Source organism: Xenia sp. Carnegie-2017, unplaced genomic scaffold, assembly GCF_021976095.1.
Source record: "Xenia sp. Carnegie-2017 unplaced genomic scaffold, XeniaSp_v1 HiC_scaffold_16, whole genome shotgun sequence".
In the NCBI taxonomy this organism is placed as follows: Eukaryota; Metazoa; Cnidaria; class Anthozoa; order Malacalcyonacea; family Xeniidae; genus Xenia; species Xenia sp. Carnegie-2017.
This window is the reverse complement of record NW_025813469.1, coordinates 579,452-600,128: the sequence shown is the minus strand read 5'-3', so window position 1 is coordinate 600,128 and position 20,677 is coordinate 579,452. Positions and strand designations below refer to the sequence as shown.

At 34.6% G+C, this 20,677-nt stretch overlaps 4 protein-coding genes and 1 long non-coding RNA gene across 6 annotated transcripts; 3 read left to right on the top strand and 2 right to left on the bottom strand.

Moving 5' to 3' along the window:
- Positions 1 to 348: 348 nt before the first annotated feature.
- Positions 349 to 9,626, top strand: LOC124436867 (ATP-dependent translocase ABCB1-like). Its single transcript, XM_046986843.1, has 27 exons — positions 349 to 470; positions 574 to 613; positions 1,265 to 1,644; positions 1,754 to 1,925; positions 1,994 to 2,117; positions 2,201 to 2,317; positions 2,760 to 2,814; positions 2,952 to 3,065; positions 3,278 to 3,385; positions 3,448 to 3,573; positions 3,658 to 3,864; positions 3,940 to 4,110; positions 4,402 to 4,566; positions 4,691 to 4,775; positions 4,958 to 5,028; positions 5,120 to 5,281; positions 5,458 to 5,577; positions 5,674 to 5,751; positions 5,826 to 5,909; positions 6,211 to 6,408; positions 6,501 to 6,601; positions 6,696 to 6,836; positions 6,913 to 7,069; positions 7,489 to 7,686; positions 7,760 to 7,966; positions 8,362 to 8,508; positions 8,743 to 9,626. Exons 4-27 carry the CDS (start codon positions 1,856 to 1,858, stop codon positions 8,944 to 8,946), a joined length of 3,210 nt encoding a protein of 1,069 aa, XP_046842799.1. The 5' UTR covers positions 349 to 470; positions 574 to 613; positions 1,265 to 1,644; positions 1,754 to 1,855; the 3' UTR covers positions 8,947 to 9,626.
- On the bottom strand, positions 9,055 to 10,054 carry LOC124436876. Its single transcript, XR_006945520.1, has 2 exons — positions 9,777 to 10,054; positions 9,055 to 9,364 (listed from the first exon to the last, which is right to left on the bottom strand). It is a non-coding gene; the product is annotated as an uncharacterized LOC124436876 (long non-coding RNA).
- Positions 10,055 to 10,589: 535 nt separating this feature from the next.
- Positions 10,590 to 12,935, top strand: LOC124436869 (protein AKTIP homolog). Of its 2 annotated transcripts, none has more exons than XM_046986848.1 (9): positions 10,590 to 10,847; positions 11,094 to 11,317; positions 11,389 to 11,453; positions 11,533 to 11,633; positions 12,053 to 12,141; positions 12,221 to 12,316; positions 12,398 to 12,502; positions 12,569 to 12,629; positions 12,699 to 12,935. In XM_046986848.1, the coding sequence occupies exons 1-9, from the start codon at positions 10,812 to 10,814 to the stop codon at positions 12,798 to 12,800; spliced, it is 879 nt and encodes a 292-aa protein (XP_046842804.1). In that variant the 5' UTR covers positions 10,590 to 10,811; the 3' UTR covers positions 12,801 to 12,935. The 2 variants fall into 2 exon arrangements, with proteins under 2 accessions (XP_046842804.1, XP_046842802.1); XM_046986846.1 differs by having other exon boundaries at positions 10,592 to 10,847; positions 12,218 to 12,316.
- Positions 12,916 to 14,207, bottom strand: LOC124436870 (UPF0598 protein CG30010-like). The gene is made up of 3 exons (XM_046986849.1): positions 13,931 to 14,207; positions 13,548 to 13,596; positions 12,916 to 13,470 (listed from the first exon to the last, which is right to left on the bottom strand). Exons 1-3 carry the CDS (start codon positions 14,024 to 14,026, stop codon positions 13,046 to 13,048), a joined length of 570 nt encoding a protein of 189 aa, XP_046842805.1. The 5' UTR covers positions 14,027 to 14,207; the 3' UTR covers positions 12,916 to 13,045.
- A 62-nt stretch (positions 14,208 to 14,269) lies between these two features.
- On the top strand, positions 14,270 to 20,153 carry LOC124436874 (katanin p80 WD40 repeat-containing subunit B1-like). Its single transcript, XM_046986855.1, is given in 24 exon segments — positions 14,270 to 14,509; positions 14,956 to 15,086; positions 15,163 to 15,280; positions 15,347 to 15,447; positions 15,531 to 15,572; positions 15,648 to 15,731; positions 15,801 to 15,913; positions 16,136 to 16,207; positions 16,312 to 16,372; positions 16,453 to 16,542; positions 16,641 to 16,694; positions 16,780 to 16,848; positions 16,924 to 17,030; positions 17,110 to 17,212; positions 17,684 to 17,737; positions 17,885 to 17,987; positions 17,990 to 18,078; positions 18,154 to 18,264; positions 18,434 to 18,530; positions 18,661 to 18,746; positions 18,842 to 18,918; positions 18,988 to 19,062; positions 19,153 to 19,272; positions 19,572 to 20,153. Coding segments are annotated over 24 exon segments (2,139 nt in total). The 5' UTR covers positions 14,270 to 14,460; the 3' UTR covers positions 19,705 to 20,153.
- The last annotated feature ends 524 nt before the right edge of the window (positions 20,154 to 20,677 follow it).

The following is a 20,677-nucleotide window of genomic DNA, read 5'->3' as shown; positions in this document are numbered from 1 at the left end:
ACTTATCCTAGTGACTTCAACAAAATATTATTGTAACTTACCAGCAATGTTGAGAGCTAGGTTAACTTACTTTGTAATAATTCAATTAGTCTTTGTTCAATCCTGCTGTGTTGGCTTGCTGTTATATGCGCGCGTGTTCGAACTGCCTTGAATTGTTGTATTTCAATATATGTATAAATAATGTTGATGATATCTGACTGGTATAGTGTAATTTTAGAATTGTTTTTGTTGAGATTTTTCATTGTAAATGATTGTCTGTTTTTATCGAGACATGATTATCAAATTTTGTACATAACCGTTTGCATAAACTGTGAAGTTCCTGTCATTAACCTTTAGCTGCCGGCTGTGAAATTTCCCACCACAAGGTCTTTGTCTCTGTAAATACGTAGTAATGGTAAGCGAAAAACACCGTTATTGCAACGTGTTCAACGTGACGATGACAATGAGGATGAAGTTATATATAAACCGAAGTAAGTTGATTTTAACATTTGTAGAATATTGCTAGATTTAGATAAAAATTACGAAAAATATTTAGCAAGATGATAGTTGTTAAAAATTCATCTCTCTCAACAGAGAGCGACAAGCCAGGCAAATGGCCTCCTTCAAACAATTGGTATGTCATTTTCTTTTGTTGTTGATCATTTTTTTTATTCGAAATAATTATAAATATTCATGTTATCACAATAGGAAAAGACGTTATCTGTTGGTTCTCTCTGAAAAGACGCTTGTTTATATAAATAGTATTTAGTTATACTATTATGTCTCCTCGTTACACTTTTCAAAAATTTTCTATCCATGATATCCATAGTTATCATACACAACGTGAATCGTTCTATCCTTGATATCCATGGCTGTCACAGCGTGAATCTTTCAATCCATGATTGTCACAACGTGAATCTTTCAATCCTTGATATCCATGGTTGTCACAGCGTGAATCTTTCAATCCATGATGTCCATGGTTGTCACAACGTGGATCGTTTTCTATCCATGATATCCATGGTTATCGTACGCAACATGAATATTTTTTATCCATGATATCCCTGTTTATCAATAAGTCAATTCTTTTCTATCCATGGTATCCATGGCTATCATTCACAACATGAATATTTTTTACCCATGATATCCATAGTTATTACAACGTGAATCTTTTCTATCCATAATTAATCCATGATATACATGATCGTCACAACGTTATTCATTTCTATCCATGACATACCCATGGTTATCATACACCACATGTTGTATAGTATCCTGTATGTTATAGTTTCGTTTTGCTGACAAACTTGATGTTTGGTTGCTTGTCATTGGAACTCTTGGATGTTTGAGTTACGGTGCTCTTGGACCTTTGCAATTTCTTGTCATGAAAAGTGTCACGGATGATTTTGTCCAATTCATTCACTGTTTTCGCTCCAACTGCAGCAGTCCCGTGGATCTAGAAAAAAGCATGACGGAAGCTGCTCTATGGTACATTGGATTTGCGGTCATGAACCTTACATTTGCTTGGGGTGGTCTTGGTTTATGGGGCGTTTCAGCTGAGAGGCAGGTCCACAAAATGAGATTGGCTATGTTTCGAAATATCATACATCAGGAAATGGCATATTTTGATGTTAAATCGAGTGGAGAACTAGGAATTCATCTTTCGCAGTACGTTGCTTTCCTTATACTTTGATTTTATTTGTGCATTACTGACGTGTTTTATAAACGTTGAAGTGGTGTACTTCCACTTGAGAAAACATTTGTTTTTTCCTTTCAGAGATATGAATAAAGTTGTTGACGGTCTGGGTTCGAGATTTGGTCGACTTATCTACAGTATAACAGCTTTTGTTTCCGGTTATTTTTTGGGATTTTTTTTCTTATGGAAAATGACGCTTGTTATGTTGGCTGCTTTGCCTTTGCTTGCCTTGAGCGTTGGTTTATTCGCGAAGGTAAACTATTTGAAATACTTAAAAAGAGCCGAGATTTCCTCATTCCAATATAATTTATACTCTTTTAGGCCGTTGGAGGATTTGCAGCAAAGAACTTGCGGCTTACGGTAGAGCTGGAAATGTTGCCGAAGAAAGTTTATCTTCTATAAGAACTGTCGCATCATTCGGGGGAGAAACGGAACAAACAAGAAAGTAATTCACCGTGTTTAACATGTGGAATAAACTGCAATAAAACTTATAAAAAGTATTTGAAAACTGACTTTTGTTTTTTTAAGATATGATGTTCATTTGAGTGAGTCGAGGAAGTTTGGTATCAATAAAGGACTCGGTATAGGCATTGGTATGGGATTTTTTCAAGTTGTCTCCTTGGCAATGTATGCTATCGCATTGTGGTAAGATTTTCGTTATTGTAGTGTCTTATATGAACTTGTTTATGTTATCGTACATTGTGAATATCTGTGATAATTTTCTCTCTCGCGGATAGCTGTATTCAAATGGTCAAACTGGCTTTGACAAATAATAGATGATCAATCGCTCTATTTCTTAAGATTTCTTGGCAAGATCTTTTTAATATAAAAGAGCAAATGATGTTGACAATATTTGGCTTGTTGCTACATGTTTGTGGATGTCGATCGCCCAGGTTAGTGCAGTCCTATGAAGAATTTTGGTGTTGGTATTGACTATGCTTATGGCTAAGAATGTCGAAACGTCCGTCGATACTAACAACAGTCCTTCTCAGAACTCCACTAACATGGACGAGCTATATCAACAAACATGTAACGATACTCCCGGGCTCATACCATTCAAACTTAATGACCATGTTACGTCATGTAGGTACGGTATAAAACTAGTTCAAGATAAAGAAGCTGAACCTGGAGAGGTGTCCAGTGTATGTAACGATCGTACTTTTACTTTTGCTACTATAAAACATTCAATGAACTGGATTTTGTATACTTCATGTAGCAACCATTCAAAGTAAGATTTATTTATTACGTTATCTAAGAGGTTATTTACGTTTTCTTGCAGACATTTTTTATGGTTATGATTGGTTCAGGAACATTGGGACAAGCAGCTCCATGTATCGAGGCTTTGGCGAGTGCACGTGTTGCCGCTTTCAAATTGTTTAATATTATTGATAAGGTAGGTCTTGCCTGAGAACAGGCTTAAAAATTAGAAGAACGGTTATCTTGCTCTTTGCAACTGGGACTGTTCGCAGGCTCGTTGGGAGAACAGTTGGGTATTGAAATAATAAACGAAATTTCATGTCGATGTCATTTATGCGCACTTATTTGTGGTCGAAATATTTTTGAAAATTTTGATTGTTTAATAATACAATTTATTGTGTTGTGCAGAGATCAAAAATCGATGCCTTCTCCGAAAAAGGATTGAGGCCAAATGTGAAAGGAGATATAGAGTTTCGTAACATCAACTTTGTCTACTCAAATCGACCTACTGTGCAGGTATGTTGCTTGATGTATTATTACTGCTGAGTGCAATATTTATAATCACGACTTTCTCGCAGGTTTTAAAAGATTTCAATCTCAAAGTGTCACGTGGTAAACGCGTTGCTCTAGTTGGTGAAAGTGGTTGTGGTAAAAGTACTGTGGTTAAACTTATTTCGCGGTTCTATGATCCTCAAGATGGTGCTGTAAGAGTTAACTTAAAGAATGTTATTGTTGTCAGTAGGATACGTTCATGCTAAAGTTGGTCGCTTTAAATTTTTTTGTTGTAGATATTATTGGATGGCGAAGAATTGAGAGACTACAATGTCAGTCATCTTCGTCGACATATTGGTGTCGTAAATCAAGAGCCTGTTTTATTCTCAACAACAATTGCAGAAAACATTGCTCTTGGTGGCCATGATGGAATCTCGCCAGAGGAAATTGAGAAAGCTGCAAGAGCAGCTAATGCTCATAGTTTCATTTCACAATTTCCTGATGTAAATTGGCATTTTATTATCATTCTTTTAACAGAACTCGATCTTTCATTCATTACAATTGTCATTTCTCCCAAGGGTTATCAAACACAATGTGGTGAACGTGGAGCAAAAATGAGTGGTGGTCAAAAGCAACGTATAGCCATAGCAAGAGCTTTAGTGAGAAATCCTAAAATATTATTGTTGGATGAAGCCACATCTGCCTTGGACTCGGAGAGTGAAGCTGTCGTACAGGAAGCACTGGACAGGGTAAATATGGAGTACTGGTGGATATTGGTTGTTGGGTGGAGATGCGAAAATATGGAGTACTAGTGGATATTGGTTGTTGGGTGGACAGGGTAAATATGGAATACTAGTGGATATTGGTTGTTGGGTGGTTATGGGAAAATGGATTACTAGTGGATATTATTTGTTGGGTAGACATAGGAAAATAAAGAGTAGTAATGGAGATTGGTTGTTGGGTGGACATGGTAAATACGGAGTAGTTGTGGATATTGGTTGTTTATGGGTAATTGACTATTTACCATTATTTTACTGAAGGCTGGCGATGGTCGCACTACTATCATCATAGCTCATCGCTTGTCAACCATCAAGAATGCTGACGTCATAGTTACTATGAAAGATGGTCACGTGGCTGAGATTGGAACACATGACGAACTGATCGCCATTAATAATGGGATATATAAAACATTAGTTATGTTGCAGGTGAGATTCCACGATCTAACATTGCGGGAAAATATACAATTTTAGTGTAGTGATTCATAGCAAATATTGAACATCATTTATTATTCCCATAAATTAACTGTGTTTATAATTTTCTGCACAACAGAACGCGGAAGACAACGATGTTTTTGGTTGTGATGGGAGCGAAGATGAAAACGAAGACGAACTTCGATCGTTTCAACTTGAGGAAGGTTGCAAACAGTTTTTGTCGAATTTTTGTGTTGAAAATATCATAATGAACATCATGTTGAGCAGGTCCACATTGTCTTCGCTGGCCAAACACAAAAATTTGCCAGACTGTTAACTTTCCATGGCTTTATCATGACATGTATTGACAAACGTTCTCATTCAACTCTGTTTATTTCATTTTTAGCGGATGGCGCTTTTAAACTTGGATCATTCACTTCAAGTGGTAGTGTTTTAGGTCTGACAAAATCACTTGTGGTAAGAAAGTTAACTACATTGCATTATTATGCTTTAATTTTAATCTCGAGAAAAATTTCAGGTTTTAGTTCCGCTTTCTTTTGTCTTATAGACAGAAGAAGCGGATGAATCAAATGATAAACCTTTATCATTTTTTCAAATCTTTGCATACAACATGCCCGAGTTATGTTTCATCATTTTTGGTTGCCTTGGCAGCGCCTTGTATGGAACTAGTCCCACTTTATATGGTATCTGTATGGGAGGAATATTTGAGGTTGTAATTATTTATAATTATTTATAATGTATTCAAGTCTCTTAGAAATCTAGGGAGGTGTTATCCCTAGCATGGAGAAAACTGCAAAATCCGTCGTCCCCTCCGTACTAAATTCATATATGCGAAAATGATCGTTTGTTCCTGTATATGATGGTGACTTCTTTGATAATATTTAGACATTGACGTATGATCCAAATATTCCATCACAACATGATGACATGACTGAAGATTCACGTAAATGGGCTTTGGTATTCAGTACGTTAGGTTGTGTTTCTGGTTTCGGTGTATTTTTGCAAGTAAGACATACTCTTATAGATAAAAGATGTTTTATTCATTTATTGCAGTTTGATTTTTCACATAAAAAACCATTGCATCATGGAATTTTCTTTCAGTATTGGATGTTTGCTAAATCTGGAGAGACAATGACGCAACGTCTCAGAAAATCGTATTTTCTTGCCATTCTCAGGCAGGTATCCTTTCCTATCCTCTCGTGTACACATTATACCCACTGTTTGCAGTATTTGCTCTCGACTTTCTTGTTTAGGAAATATCGTTCTTCGATAAAATTGAGAATAGTACTGGTGCTCTTTGTCGCAAACTATCTGATGAAGTATCTGCTGTACAAGGGGTACGTGGTAAAAAAATTAGTCGATCTGTGATTGGAGAAGTGATTTATTTGCAGTTTGACTTTCGCTCAATAAGTTATTCTATTTACTGTGCAATTGTTCATGAGTAATCCTCAATACTACGTTGAGAAAGAAAATAAGCGTCACGTGAAATGGCTGCATTTACCTTTAAGTTATTAATATATATGGCCAAATTGCAGATGTTTTTTGTTATTTCACAACTGTTAACATCGTTATTAAGTGAGATTGAAAGCACAGCGTTTCTCAGGCATTTATTTTTAAGGTTTAGTCTTCAAATTTCAGGCAACTGGCACGCAGCTAGGTTTTGTTGTTTCAACGATGGTGTCCGTCATAAGTGGTGTTTTGGTTGCATTCATTAACAGTTGGAGATTGAGTTTAGTGATGACAGTTATGGCTCCACTTATATTCTTGTGTGGCGTCTCGTATAATGCTGCTATCGGCTCGGTTGGTCGACGAAATCTTGAGGAAGACGCTGGACAGGTAATGGTTAAACTTTTGCTTGTAACTTATGGATTGTGGAAAATTTTAGTATTCGTGTTTTGATTTTAGAATTCAAGTTTTCATTTGTATAGGTTGTAGAGGAGACTTTCTCAAACGTGCAAACTGTAGCTTTATTAGGAAAAGAAGAGGTTTTCTTTGAGCGTTATCGAGAAGCAATGATCGAGCCTTTCCGGTTAGAAAATATCTCAAACTCATTATATTTAGTTGAGTTACCATCGTCCTGTACAATGTTCGAGTTTATTTGGATGAATTTATTGTTAATATAGAAAAGGAAGAAAGAGCGCTCATTTTGCCGGTTTGGCTACAGGTTCTTCTCTATGTATTGTTTCTCTGACATTTGCTGCCACTTTTCGTTATGGCGCTTTTCTTATCGTTCATCATAAGGTCACTTTGAAAGAAATGATGACGTAAGATTCGTATTTTGCATTTTGCTGCATTATTTCTTATCTATCTGCTGTACTTCATTTAATTCTTGTGTTGCAGAACGGTGTTTACATATCTGGGTGTGGGTGTGATAGTTGGTCAGAACAGCTCCATGACACCTGATTATGTGAAAGCAAAACGTGCTGCTCGAAATATATTTAATTTCTTAAAGTTGAGCCCCTTCATCGATAACCAATCGGAGGAAGGCTTGAAACCAGTAAGAACCAATGAGATTTAAGCTATATTATAAATTGTTTATAAATCATCTGTATGAACACATCTATAAGGAATATCTTTCGTAATCTCTAGGATATTTACTGATATTGCATCTCTACTAAAGAGATAACAAATTTTAAACGGTTTCATTGATAAGACTCTTGTATGTCTGTTAATGGAGAACTATGTTTTCTTTGGAAAGAACTTTGCTTTAAAGGATAAATCCCTTACAGAAAATACGTATCTTCTTCAAAAGAAATGCATGTCACACGAGAAATATACCTTACAGGAGAATTTATCACTTTACAGGAGAAATGTTCCTCACAGGAGGAATATCCCTTACAGGAGAATTTATCTCTTTACAGGAGAAATGTTCCTCACAGAGGAATATCCCTTACAGGAGAATTTATATCTTTACAGGAGAAATGCAAGGGCGACATCAAGCTTGAATATGTCCAGTTCAGGTATCCAACGAGAAGAAAAGTAAAGGTTTTACGTAATTTCAACCTTCATGTCAAACGAGGTCAAACTGTTGCATTGGTTGGTAGCAGTGGATGTGGAAAGAGTACCGCTGTATCATTGGTCCAGCGGTTTTACGACATACAAGATGGTAGTGTGGTAAGAAATGACTGACGGTAACAATACAGCATGAAATCACCACGTACTTTTTTTTATGAAGTATTTTCTTCAGACACTCGATGGTCACGACGTTAAAGATTTAAACATAAAATGGTTACGACGGCAAATTGGTTTTGTATCCCAGGAACCTGTCTTATTTGACGTCACGATTAGGGAAAATATTGCTTATGGTGATCTCACTCGCGACGTCAGTGATTTTGAAATCGAGGCAGCGGCAAAATCCTCAAATATTCATGACTTTATACGCAGTCTACCACAGGTATTCAAATGCTATATGGAAATTTAACAAATAGATTAAAGTGTATTTTACTGATCTAAAACTTTCTTTACAAAACTAACTTTTATTAATAATATGTACAAAAAGCTTGTATCTTTCGTATAATATTTGTGTTCGCTTTCACAGTACATATTGTCTTAGTCGTACAGGAGCTATGATTTTTGAGGGGGGGAGGGGGCAGTAAATATTTTCCCCAACTCACATTGAAGGTTCCGCCATATTTTCGCCCGAATAAATTTAAAATTTGCCCAACTTTTCAATCTTCAAAATTTCTTGGGGAGGGAGGGCAGCTGCCGCCCAAGGATATTTTTTTATTTCAGGGTGACATTCATCAAATGAATAATCTGTGGATAATAAAAAAGAAGATGATTTTTTAGGGCTACGACACAATGGTTGGTGAAAAAGGAACGCAGATTTCAGGAGGTCAAAAGCAGAGAATTGCTATCGCAAGAGCGTTAATTCGCGATCCAAAAATACTTTTACTAGATGAGGCAACTTCTGCATTGGACAGCGAAAGTGAAAAGGTGAAATATTGAATTTAAATATTTATGCTATTTCGTTATTACAAGGAAATGTGTTCTAAGTTGCCACCTGCTAACGATATAGTTACAACATTCCTTCAAATATCGTTTTTTAATCTGTTCATCATGCATAAGAAAGTCAACAATTAAAGAATGAATTTTATTAAACATGATAAATTTTCACGAAGTGATCCATTTCCCTGTTTCTTATAGTGATAGTGTTCTCATTTTTTTTAGATTGTGCAAGAAGCTTTGGATAACGCTAGAGTAGGTCGTACTACCCTCATTATTGCTCATCGTCTTTCTACTATTCAAAGTGCAGATTATATCGTTGTTATACGGCGTGGTAGGATACTGGAAAGAGGAAAGCACGAACAACTGATGGCTATGAAAGGCACATATTATACGTTGTATACAGTACAAAGAATGTCAAAGGTTTGAATAGATAAAAAAGCTTTTAGCGCTGTAGTGTTTTCTTGAATGAATCAACGTATGTGTTAAAATCGTAAATATCTTTGATGTAGCAGAAGTTTCTATGGACACCCAATGTTATTGAAGTAGGATTTATTATTTAATTTAAACTTAAAGTTTAGATAGATTTAATGATTTCATTCATTTTTCCAACTAAAACGTTTTTCGTTTGACGTTTGTATATTTGAATTATTAATATCACTATGACTTCTTTATGGACGGTATGACGTTAGTTAGGTTAAAACTTTTTCATAATAACTCGCATGTGACAACGGCTTTCTTTTGCTTCATCAGTTGCATCGCAAATAGCCACGCGTCGTTTTGTTGCGAATTGTGAACTTTTTCCTTCCCAGTTTTGTTTTGTTTCTGCTTCTTTTTCAATAGATGGCTTTAACGAACAAAAAATTCCACTAAAGAGTTCTATAATTTTCATACGAAGTCTTAGGAAAATTCAAGTAATGTATGTCGTGGACAAGGAAGAAGACTGAAAAATCTGTTTTTAAAATTTAATGTCTTTTCAGTGGATTTTTGACCACTTTTTTTATATCGTATGAAAAGTTTATGTGATACAAATATCACGATAATTTCTTCCATATGATACATTTTGTGATAATGTTTATTCTTCAAATAAAATAATTGATTTTAAGAAAGTAAGTAGCACCGTTTAATCTGTTTTGAAATTTCTCACGCGACATCAAGATCTTGTTCACAATACATTTCACGTACTTTAGCATGAAAAGGACCACAGTTGTCTATCAACGGTTTCAACGTAATTTATTTTTATTGCTAAATGGGTTTACCTTGGTTTTTTCAGTGCGGATTTTTTCATTTTGAATGTTTGTATCTCCTGATCCATTGCAATCCATTTTCGTAGTCTTTTGTATGAAGTCCCAATGATATATTTGGCAATTGGTGCTTAACTCTGCTTGCTGTCTTTTCTTCTCTGTCTTCTCTCAATATAGCAAACGTTCTTTGCGACACGTGTTGCTTTTCTTGGCTTTTCATTGGTAAGTGTATCTTATCGCAAACGGACATGTAGTTGAGTTAGATAGTTTCTTTAAAATGCATTTAAGTCTAGTAATTGTTTGTTCTTTAAGATGTTTATATTTTAAAACAGCTGCTTCATTTGCTCTAGTAATAATAGATGTTGATTTCATTGTTTTTATTATTAGATACATCAGTGAATTTTCTACTAATGGCATGTTAGTTTCGTTAAAAAGAGTTTGCTTTAGTGACTGCAAATTGCAGATTTCTCATTCATGTTGTTGTGAAAGTTTTTGATATAAAGTTCAAATTGTAGATGCTCTTAACCTGTCGGAAATAGCCGTTTTAGATTGTTATCTTTTAGGTTGTCATCAAAGTTGATGAAATTTAGTGATATGTTATTTATGAGAAAATGTAGCGATGACCCCCTGCCTGCCCCCCATAGTTTACCATTAGAATGACGACAGATGGCTGTTATATGACACGTCTTTATTTCAAGTATCTCTAAAAATGTATTTCATAGTCTTGAGACTCTTGTTTTGAAACAATTATTAATAAGCAATTTTCATGGTCTTTGTATTTTTTTGCTGTCAAAGTCAGGTGTTTAGTTTGAAAATGAGAAATATTTTAGTAAGAAATGTGTTTGTAAACAGCACACTGGTGAGGTGATTGGCGGAATGCAGTCGAAACGGAAAATTTCCGACATATTTGACGATCATTTTGCGGTAATTTGGCGAACGATTAAAAATTTTGATAATCAGTATCCTAGGTAAACAAGCTGTAAAATATTTTCATTTTATTTCTTATTAATTTGTTTGTACGTATTATGGAATCATGACTACTGAAAAACCATGCTGAAGGACATGAAATATCAAATAAAGCGAAAGGTAAGATTATGTAAAGGAATTAAAAACAGTTCTTTTCTCCCTGCCCTGCAACTGCAATTAAACTATTTCCTTAAATCTTATGCCACAAGTGTTTTTCAAAAATGAACAAAAGTATTACTCTGGTTTATATTACTAAGAGTCTAGTCTACGACAATCTTATGATATTTTGTCTGACAATACTTTAAAACTTAAGATTTCAAATGGTTTTGATAATATATGAAGCATTGATGCTTGCTTTTCATATAGCTATTTCTGTCAGATAATAACCAGCCACAACCAGGAAAGCCAACAAATACCCAAGATGGTGAAAAGGAAGAAGTGGAACGAAAAAGGTTGCCAAGTATTCCCACTCCAGATCTTGATGAGTACATGAATAGATCTGTGGCAAAACAGAAAGCCAATGTGACATCGTCAGAAGTGTTGAAATCATATGGACCTTATTTCATGGAATACACTCTCCTTGCTGAATAGTCAGTACTGTTTAACATATTACATTTCATTTACATGTTAGTTTGATAATCACCATAATATCAATTTACAGTAACCTTTTACAAAATCAGCTGATTCCTGGTTTGTATGTACTTCCTGCGGCGAAGACACCATTAAGTATGTTGTGAGAACTCTTTTTATACATTTGCCATGGTCAAGTACAGTGCTCATTATCCATTTAAATTTTAATTGTTAGTTTGGTATGGTGTACTATTTATCCACCATGGCATTTACGAAGATGGTGTTTTTAAATTTATAATGACTATACCTGAAACATTTCCTGATGGTGAATGTCCTGTAAGTTGAATTATACTGTACTGTGGATGATCCTCCTTATTATAATCATCATTATCATTCCCTCTGTGCCAATGCCCTTATCAATCCCTCATTGTTACCATCATCCTTATCAATCCCTCTGTACCACCATCCTTATCAATCCCTCTATACCACCATCATCCTTATCAATAATCAACCACTCTGTACCACCATCCTTATCAATCCCTCTGTACCAACATCATTCTTATCAATCCCTCTGTACCAACATCATTCTTATCAATCCCTCTGTACCAACATCATTCTTATCAATCCCTCTGTACCATTATCATTCTTATCAATCCCTCTGTACCAAAATCATCTTTATCAATTCCTCTGTACCACCATCATTTTTACCTGTCCTCCTTACCTTAATTCTCATCTTTTTTTTGTAACTTTCACAGTTGGTGAAGTTTGTTCCTCCTGTTTATCATCCTTTGATCAACATTGAAAGTGGCGAGGTGGATGTAAAGCAAGCCTTTCCTTCTTGGAGGTTAGCTGATAACATATTTATTGAACTATCCTTATTCTTTTCAAACAGTTATCAAAATTCATTCAATACTGTTTAGAAGAACTGTAAATCATTTGTGGCAAGTTTTGTTATTTGTCAGAAGGTTATTTTATCGAATTGAAATCTCTGATGCAGTGAATGAAGAGGCAGCTGAACTGTGAGTATTTTCTTTCGATTATTTTATAATATAATATGAATATTGTTTTTTAAACGTTAACTAAATTCTTGTGTTTTCCAGATACAACAATGATAATGAATCATATAGAAAAAAAGTTTCCGAAAATATACGCTTATGTTCTGAACAACTCAGTGAAAATATTGACGATGATCCTCATTCAATAAGGTAACAAATTTTATCCATTGTGGTTTCGATGGCTTTAAAACCTACCAATCAATTTATTTTATTTAGATTTACTGAATGGGATTTCAGTAAACACGGAAACGTAAAAAATTCAATGATTAATTTTGTGGTATGGTAATACTTTACTTGTGAAAACTGCTATGAATCTGTCAAATATATTACCTTGATTAATTCTTAGGAAAAAAAATCGTCTACAATGTCAAGAAATGCTCAACTATCAGGATTGTCATGGGTTGAAAAAGGATCAGTTAAAATTTTTAGTAAACATGATGAAACTTAAATTTAACATTAGATATTTCGAGATACCATTCTACATTGGTTTTTTTTTAATCATTCCATATCTTTGTAATATATTATGTTTAAAAGCATTGTAAAAAGGATTCTAGGTCTTGTTATTAAGAGTGTGATACTTTAATCCATTTTTTATAGCATTAATACTATACATACTTATATACATAAATAAATGATATATAGAATAAAGCAAAACATATTTGTGTTTATAATGGTACCATGAAAAAACTGTTTTTAACAATTCATAATCCAAGAGTAATCAAGAGAATGTAGTTTACCATTCCAGTTGAAATGTGTCGGTGGATTATCTTCATTATTTGCAAATTCAAAATATTGACTGAGTTGGATTGCAAGACTCGATTTAATTAGTCCCACTCCACCATATTTTTCATCAGCTGGATGGTATATTCTGCCCGTCTTAGGGAACATGCATATCTTTGTAGGATCAAAGAAAGCAGTGATATTTTGAGTATTATTTATAGTTAGTAGTTCACCAGAATTGCCATTATCTTCAACTATGGAAGTAAAAACAACTGGTCTATCATCGCACTGGATGTAGTTCATCTCCTTTCCACAAGGTGATATGTAAGGAAAATCTGTGTATCTTTCTGTCTCATTTGCTTTCATACGTTTGAAGAAAAATGTCAAAAACCTATTTTCTGGTAAAAATCATGCATAATATTAGTTCAAGCAGAAGACTTCAATTTCTGATCTTCTTTCTGCACATTTAATGTACCTTTAAAGCAGGATGTAAAGTTCTTTATTCTAGCATCATGTAGAAATAACTAAAAAACGATGGTAAAAAAAATTTGTAGTAAAAAATTATGACAGAAAAAATAATCGTCTCCTCAGGATGGTATAGGATGTAAGCAGATGTACCATAATATTTCATAAGTTGACATGATTACCATTTTTAAGAAGATGCGATACATAAAGAAGAAGATCTTTCTTCATGCCAAGTCAACCGAAGTTTAACAATGTTTACACAACAGCTGCAGTGTGTCAATGTGCAAAATGCCAATATAATATTAATGTAGTAAATTGTGTTTGCTCATTTTTAGTTAATGCGCTACGTTTAATTGCAAATAGTGATTATCTTACTTTAATGTTAGTACATACCTGTCCTTGGTGGTCGATAAAATAAAAGTATTCTCGTACATTTTTGAAGGACTTTGCCCTTGCACATAGGTTGAAACACTCCGAATCCGAAAGCATAAATGCATCGAAGATACTTTGAACGCAATGTGTTTCAAATGTTTACTGCACGGTGAAAACATCATAAAACATTTCAGTTTTGGTCGCAAAAATTAATAGCTTGCTTGTTTCATTGATTATTTGAATTCATTTAACTTTTGTTGACATTTTGACGTACACTTGTACTTGGAAATAATGAAATGAAGAACACGAATACGAATAACCGCAATGAATGAGTACCACGGGCTCAGATTTTTGTTAATTAATTTAAATATGGTGTCGTTTTGCGTTGCGAAGAAGTGGTCAAAAGTGGTATATAAACCATTAAATTGACAAGAAAACAAAGTGAAGACCTTTCAAAATTGATGCATTAGCCAGTCGAACTATACTTATTGTTTTCAAAAATGTATCTCCAACGAAAAGCAAGGAAATCCTAAGTCTAAACGTGTTAAAAAATGACGTCCGTTACCACGCGTGCCTTTGGCAAGAAGTGTTGGAAGCAACGTAAGTGTATTGACAACTTCCGTGATTTTCTGTCCCTAAGATGGGGACATAAAGTGTTTTTGTACTTCATTGTTTTATCTGCCAGATCTATGTTTAATTTGAAAACGTCAGCGGGGTTTCATCAACGACTGTTAAGCTTAGTGACATAATTTTGCGTCTACAATATAATTATTTTGTTGACATATTTAAGCATCAGGCAGCCTTGGTGGTGCATTGTTTGATTTAGCAATCTGTTGTGTGGTAAAGTCCTGCTTTATACTGCTTACGTTTCGTATTTCAATTTAAGTCTGAAGCATGAAAATTGCTGAGCTGTAAACTTTACTTATTTAATGTATTTGTTGATATACACATAAATAAATCAATATCTGGTTATCAGTTTAATGTAACTCAAATGCAGGTGGCTTAATGTGATCAGTCTTTAGTTATTGCTATGTTTTATAATGTAGATGAATTTGTTGCACATGGTCACAATGTCAACTGTCTTGCCCTTGGTAGAGGTACTGGTACACTTATGGTTACAGGAGGTGAAGATAAGAAAGTTAATATGTGGATGGTTGGAAAGCCCAATGTTATTCTGGTATATATTGTCTACCAATGGAAAATCATTTTGGTTTTTCCTTTGCATAATTACTTTTCATATCTTTGAAATGCAGAGTCTCACTGGTCACACAAGCCCAGTTGAATGTGTACAATTCAATGATGGTGAAGATAGTGTTGTTGCTGGCTCACAGTCGGGAACTATGAAAATATGGGATGTTGAAGCTGCTAAAAGTATACCTCTCTTTGCTTTTTTTTCATGTTGTATTTACTTGTTTGACATGGAACTATTATCTTTAGTTACAAGGACACTCACAGGGCACAAGTCTAGCATCAAGTGTACAGATTTTCACCCTTATGGCGAGTATATTTCTTCAGGGTCAATGGATACGAATGTCAAGGTGTTTATATTATGGAGGATGATATTGTTTATGTATCATTGTTTTGTTAAATATTGAGAATTTTGATTTGGGTTCTTTTGAAGCTGTGGGATATCCGACGTAAAGGTTGTATAATGACATTTAAGGTAAATGATGTATATATTTATGGTGATTTATGGATGTTGAAGGATTACCTTCTGATCATGCGACATTTATTTTAGGGACACACAGATGTTGTCAATCAAGTGAGATTCAGTCCTGATGGGCGATGGATTGTCTCTGCTAGCAATGACAGTCGATGCAAGGTAGTTACATAAAAATTGTTTAAATATTTTGTTGTTTCAACATAACAGACTGTGTGTACTGTTGTGTAGTTATGGGACCTGGCATCAGGTAAACTGCTGTCTGAAGTGAGTCATGCTGGACCTGTTAATACTGTCGAGTTTCATCCAAAGGAATTTTTAATGGCAACTGGCAGTAATGATAGGTTAATATGAAACATTTATTTGTTTAGAGATAAATTATGGTGTCGTATGTTTAAATAACATTTCATAGAGTTTCTTAGAAAGTTATCCAATTTTTTCCTTCATTTCCACTCGTGTTCATCGTTGATTTTGTATTTGTCTCACATTTCTTTCTGCACATATTATTTTTGTACAAGTCAATGCCCTATGGAATTTTTTTAACTCCAGATTATTTGATGTTTCAGAACAGTAAAATTTTGGGACTTGGAAAAAATTTGTTTGGTTTCCACTACAGAACTTGAGTCAAACCCAGTGAGGTAAAACACATTTTGTTTTCAACATTAAAACAACTTTAATATTCACACTACTATTTCAATGTTATATGTATTAACTTTTATGAATATATTTGTTTCTACACCAGATCCGTTTTGTTTCATTGTGATGGACATTGTCTCTTTAGTGGTTCAATTGATTCTTTAAAGGTAAGTTGTTTGAAAAATTCTCAAATTATTTGCAAGGATACATTAGTATTTTTTTTTTCTTTTGATGAAATCTCTTATAGCTATATGGCTGGGAACCTGTGAGATGTTTTGATAGTTGTACAGTTGGTTGGGGAAAGATTTCTGACATGGTTTTTGCTTCTGGAAAACTTGTATGTTTTTACATCATTTTGTCTATGTTGTAAATAAAAAATTATGCGTTTGGAAGGCGTTTATTTTATGTTGTTTTTTATATGATTTTGTTCTCTAGGTTGCAGCATCATTTTGTCAGACTATAGCTTCAATATGGGAGGTTGACTTTCAGGTAAAGTGTAAAGTTTATAATAAAAATCAACTGAATGAAATTTAAATTGAAATACTTCATTTATCAAGCGTGTTGTTTGTTTAAGAACATCGAAGAAATGATTGAGAATTTTGAACAACTTTCAACAAAGAATCATGAACCACATGAAGCTAAGGTAGGAAACTAAAGAAATATTATAAAATTATAATCACTTCTGCAGACTGCAGTGTATGAATGTGCGAATTGTTAGATTTTGAACCCTCCTAATCAAATCAAAGCAAACGAAGAAAAGAAAGTTAGTCCTCAGAGAAAGGTGTTTGATTCAAAACGACCTGCAACAAGCTCAAGCAAAGCACGGTATTAATATTTACGTCACATATACGTATGTTGTACGCATGTCTGTCTCGTGCTAAAATGATGTCATTGTTTTATGTAGCAAAAGTAAACTGGAACAACCTGTTGATAAAAATCAAGTACGCCAGCAAGGAGTACACCACCCTCTGATTACGGAGATGTTTTTACGCCAAAATCTGTTCTTGGTAAGGTTGTCTAATTGATGCATTGTCTGGTGTATTGCATGGTGTAGCTCTCTCTGAAACATTTTATGACGTAGATCTCTGGAACATTGTATGACGTAGATCTCTGGAACATTGTATGACGTAGCTCTCTGAAACATTTTATGACGTAGATCTCTCTGAAACATTTTATGACGTAGATCTCTGGAACATTTTATGACGTAGATCTCTGGAACATTTTATGACGTAGATCTCTGGAACATTTTATGACGTAGATCTCTGGAACATTTTATGACGTAGATCTCTGGAACATTTTATGATGGAACATTTTATGACGTAGATCTCTTTTATGACGTATATCTGGAACATTTTATGACGTAGATCTCAACATTTTATGACATAGATCGAAACATTTTATGACGTAGATCTCTGGAACATTTTATGACGTAGATCTCTGTAACATTGTACGATTAAAGTTCTTTCTTTTCTTTTTAGAGCGATCACCGATTCGATCAAGACATCTTTCGCTGGCAAATGACAATGAAAATGGTCAGTTTTCACTTTATGGAATGTATTGATTATTTATTTTGTCTTTGTGAATTGTTAAACATCTGTGTATAGAAACGTCGTTTTCCTTAAAAATCCTGATGTCATGAAACTGTGTGTTAGTTTGGTGACGTTCATCTTTATTTTAAGATTCCAAGTCGACCTTCAAGGAACCTCTTCAACCTACTGCTTCTAATAAACCAGAAAATAATGATAAAATGGAAAGTTTGCAGAAAGTTACCCCGGAAAAGTTGCCAGAAAAGCCATCAGAAAAATCTGTGATACATAAAAGTCAGGAGACAGAGGTGACCCCTGTCGTCAAGGGAAATGAAAATGAAAAAGAGGTGCAATGTTCACTTCTAGTGTTAATTTTGAATCACCACAGATGAAGTTTTTTTTTATACTCTACGTTATTTCAGGTTTATGTGAAAGAAAAACCCGATCACATTCCGTCTTCTAGCAAACCAAAGACGTTGATACCATCTGACCGCGATAAACCAGCTGGACTGGACATGCACGAGTTTTTACCAGTAATTTGCATTTCAATAAAAAATGATATAATCCAGTGAAATGCATCCTTACTTATGTGGAAATTGACAAAACACGATAAGAAACGATGCTACGTTAGAAATGACGCTCTTATATTCGCCTGCATTCATGTTTTTAAGAAGATTTTAATGATTTTTTGTACCATTTTAGGGCAACGATTCACCTACGCAAACGAATTATCAAGATTCGCATTTTGCACCATCCATAAAGATTAGCGAGGAGGAGAGATTAGATAGCATAAGGAAGGGTTTGTAACAACTAAATTTTTCATTCCATTGATTGATAATTTATCAATTAAACAACTGACAAACAGTGATAAACAATTATTTAAACATCTTATATTTATTATCAACGAAATCTTTCAATTTGGTTTTAAGGACATATTTCTTTTACCGCCGTGTTAACGAATCGTCATCGAAATGTGAACATGGTGTGGCGACTATGGAATGATGGGGATATAAAGGTACAAGTAATACGAAACTATATCAACTGAAATCCAAATCAATCAATTATTGTACTTTATAAATGCTCCATAAATCATGTTTTATTTCTATGCAGGGAGCTGTGCAAATTGCTATAAATATGAACGATCAATCAACTTTGGTGGACTTTCTCGGTGTACTCTGTCTTAAGCAGTAAGTGGGAGATATTTTAATGTTGTATTTCTACATTTTCACATCATATCGTAATTTATGACGTTTCAGAACTCTTTGGACGCTCGATATCTGTTCTGTTGTCCTTCCAAGTGTGAATGAATTGCTTTTGAGCAGATATGAAACGTCAGTATATCATATTACAAAGATCAACTACCTTACGTATATCAAAAAAAAACACACTTGGTCATATCAAGTTAATATTTAACATTTTAGCTACGTTCAGACCGGTGCGTCAATCATCAAACTTGTTCTGAGAAATTTTTCCCCCGTTATAAAGAGTAACATGGCTGCTCCCCCCGTCTCTGTTGGTGTTGATGTTGTCCGAGAGGAAAGGCGAGTTAAAGTTTTTTAAATCGTTGTTATGTTTTGAGTATAAATGCATTAGACTGTGTAGCTTGTCATGGGTTTATTAAATATGTTTTTTATATACCATGAAGTCAATCGATGTTTACCTAATGATACATATCTTGTTACAATGGATGTTTACTCAAAAGGCAGTGTTTTTTTTTCAAACTTTTCTCTTTTCTTGGAATCTTAGCTGTTTACGATGTTCATGGCATTTAGCAATCAATATGTTTACTGGCTTTTTGTCACTTTAACGGAATGCCCATAACCTTTTCTGTTTTCGTCAGGTTTCAGAAATGTCAGCTGTGTCACGCACATTTGCTGGCATTACGTAGTGTTATCAAAACGAAAGTGAACGTGTCTGGAAGAAATGGTAGCTTGTTTCGTGAGTTATCTCTGCTTCTGTCTTCCTTGGATTGAATCATTCTCACGTAAATAAAGTTCAACAGGTGACATTTAAGTCTTGTCATATCCACTGGCGATGGCTGCTCGCGAAAGACTTGTGGAGAATGTTATCGTTCTTGCCTCCAAGTTCTCAGGTATTTGGTAACCTGATTCTTGTGATGCCTGATTCTTACATCCGGTTATAAAGTTTCACTGTGACGTAATGGTCGTTACATATTTTTCTTGTTATATTTTGAGACGTCTGAGTATTTGTATAAAAAAAACAATGAAGAGGTTTATAACCCATTGCTTGTTTTTGCTCGTGTAATTTAAGAATTTTGGAGTCGTGCAGTTTATAAGATATTCAAAAGATGTAAAGGTCTTAACTTAAATGTGATTGAGCGATAGTTCCCTGGGAAACACAATGTCAAACTTGTAAATATCTTGCTAAAAGGATCGATTAAATAAATTTCGTCATATTTTTATTCGACACTGCCGCAATCGATTATCAGGGGAAAAAACTTTTGTCGAGAGCTGTTTCAGGGGCTGTTTACATGAGCCCTACAGGGAGGGCTGGCACTACTAAGCGAGATCTCGCATATTATTAAAATTCTATCTAAAATCGCTCTTCGTTTACATAAGAGGAGGGCCAGCCCTACCTAAAAAATCAAAAGGCGACAACTATATTGGTGTGTTTTCAGCTATTTTGTATTTTAGTGCCGAAATTCGCAGTTCAAACCGAGCTATTCGTATAGGGCTAGAATTTGCATGTAAAATAGAGGCAAAATACAGCCCTACAGGGAGGGCTGGCCCTTTCTGTATGGCTCATGTAAACAGCCCCTCGGTATCGTTTATCATATCGCGGATGTTATCTCATCACTCCTGGTAATCGCAAAGATTTCTTTTGCGACAAACATGGCGGTCCCTTAAAAAATCAACAATATTTTCGTGTTTTCATGGTTACTAATGTCGTTCAGTAATCATCGCCGGTTCATATCTACGTAACATG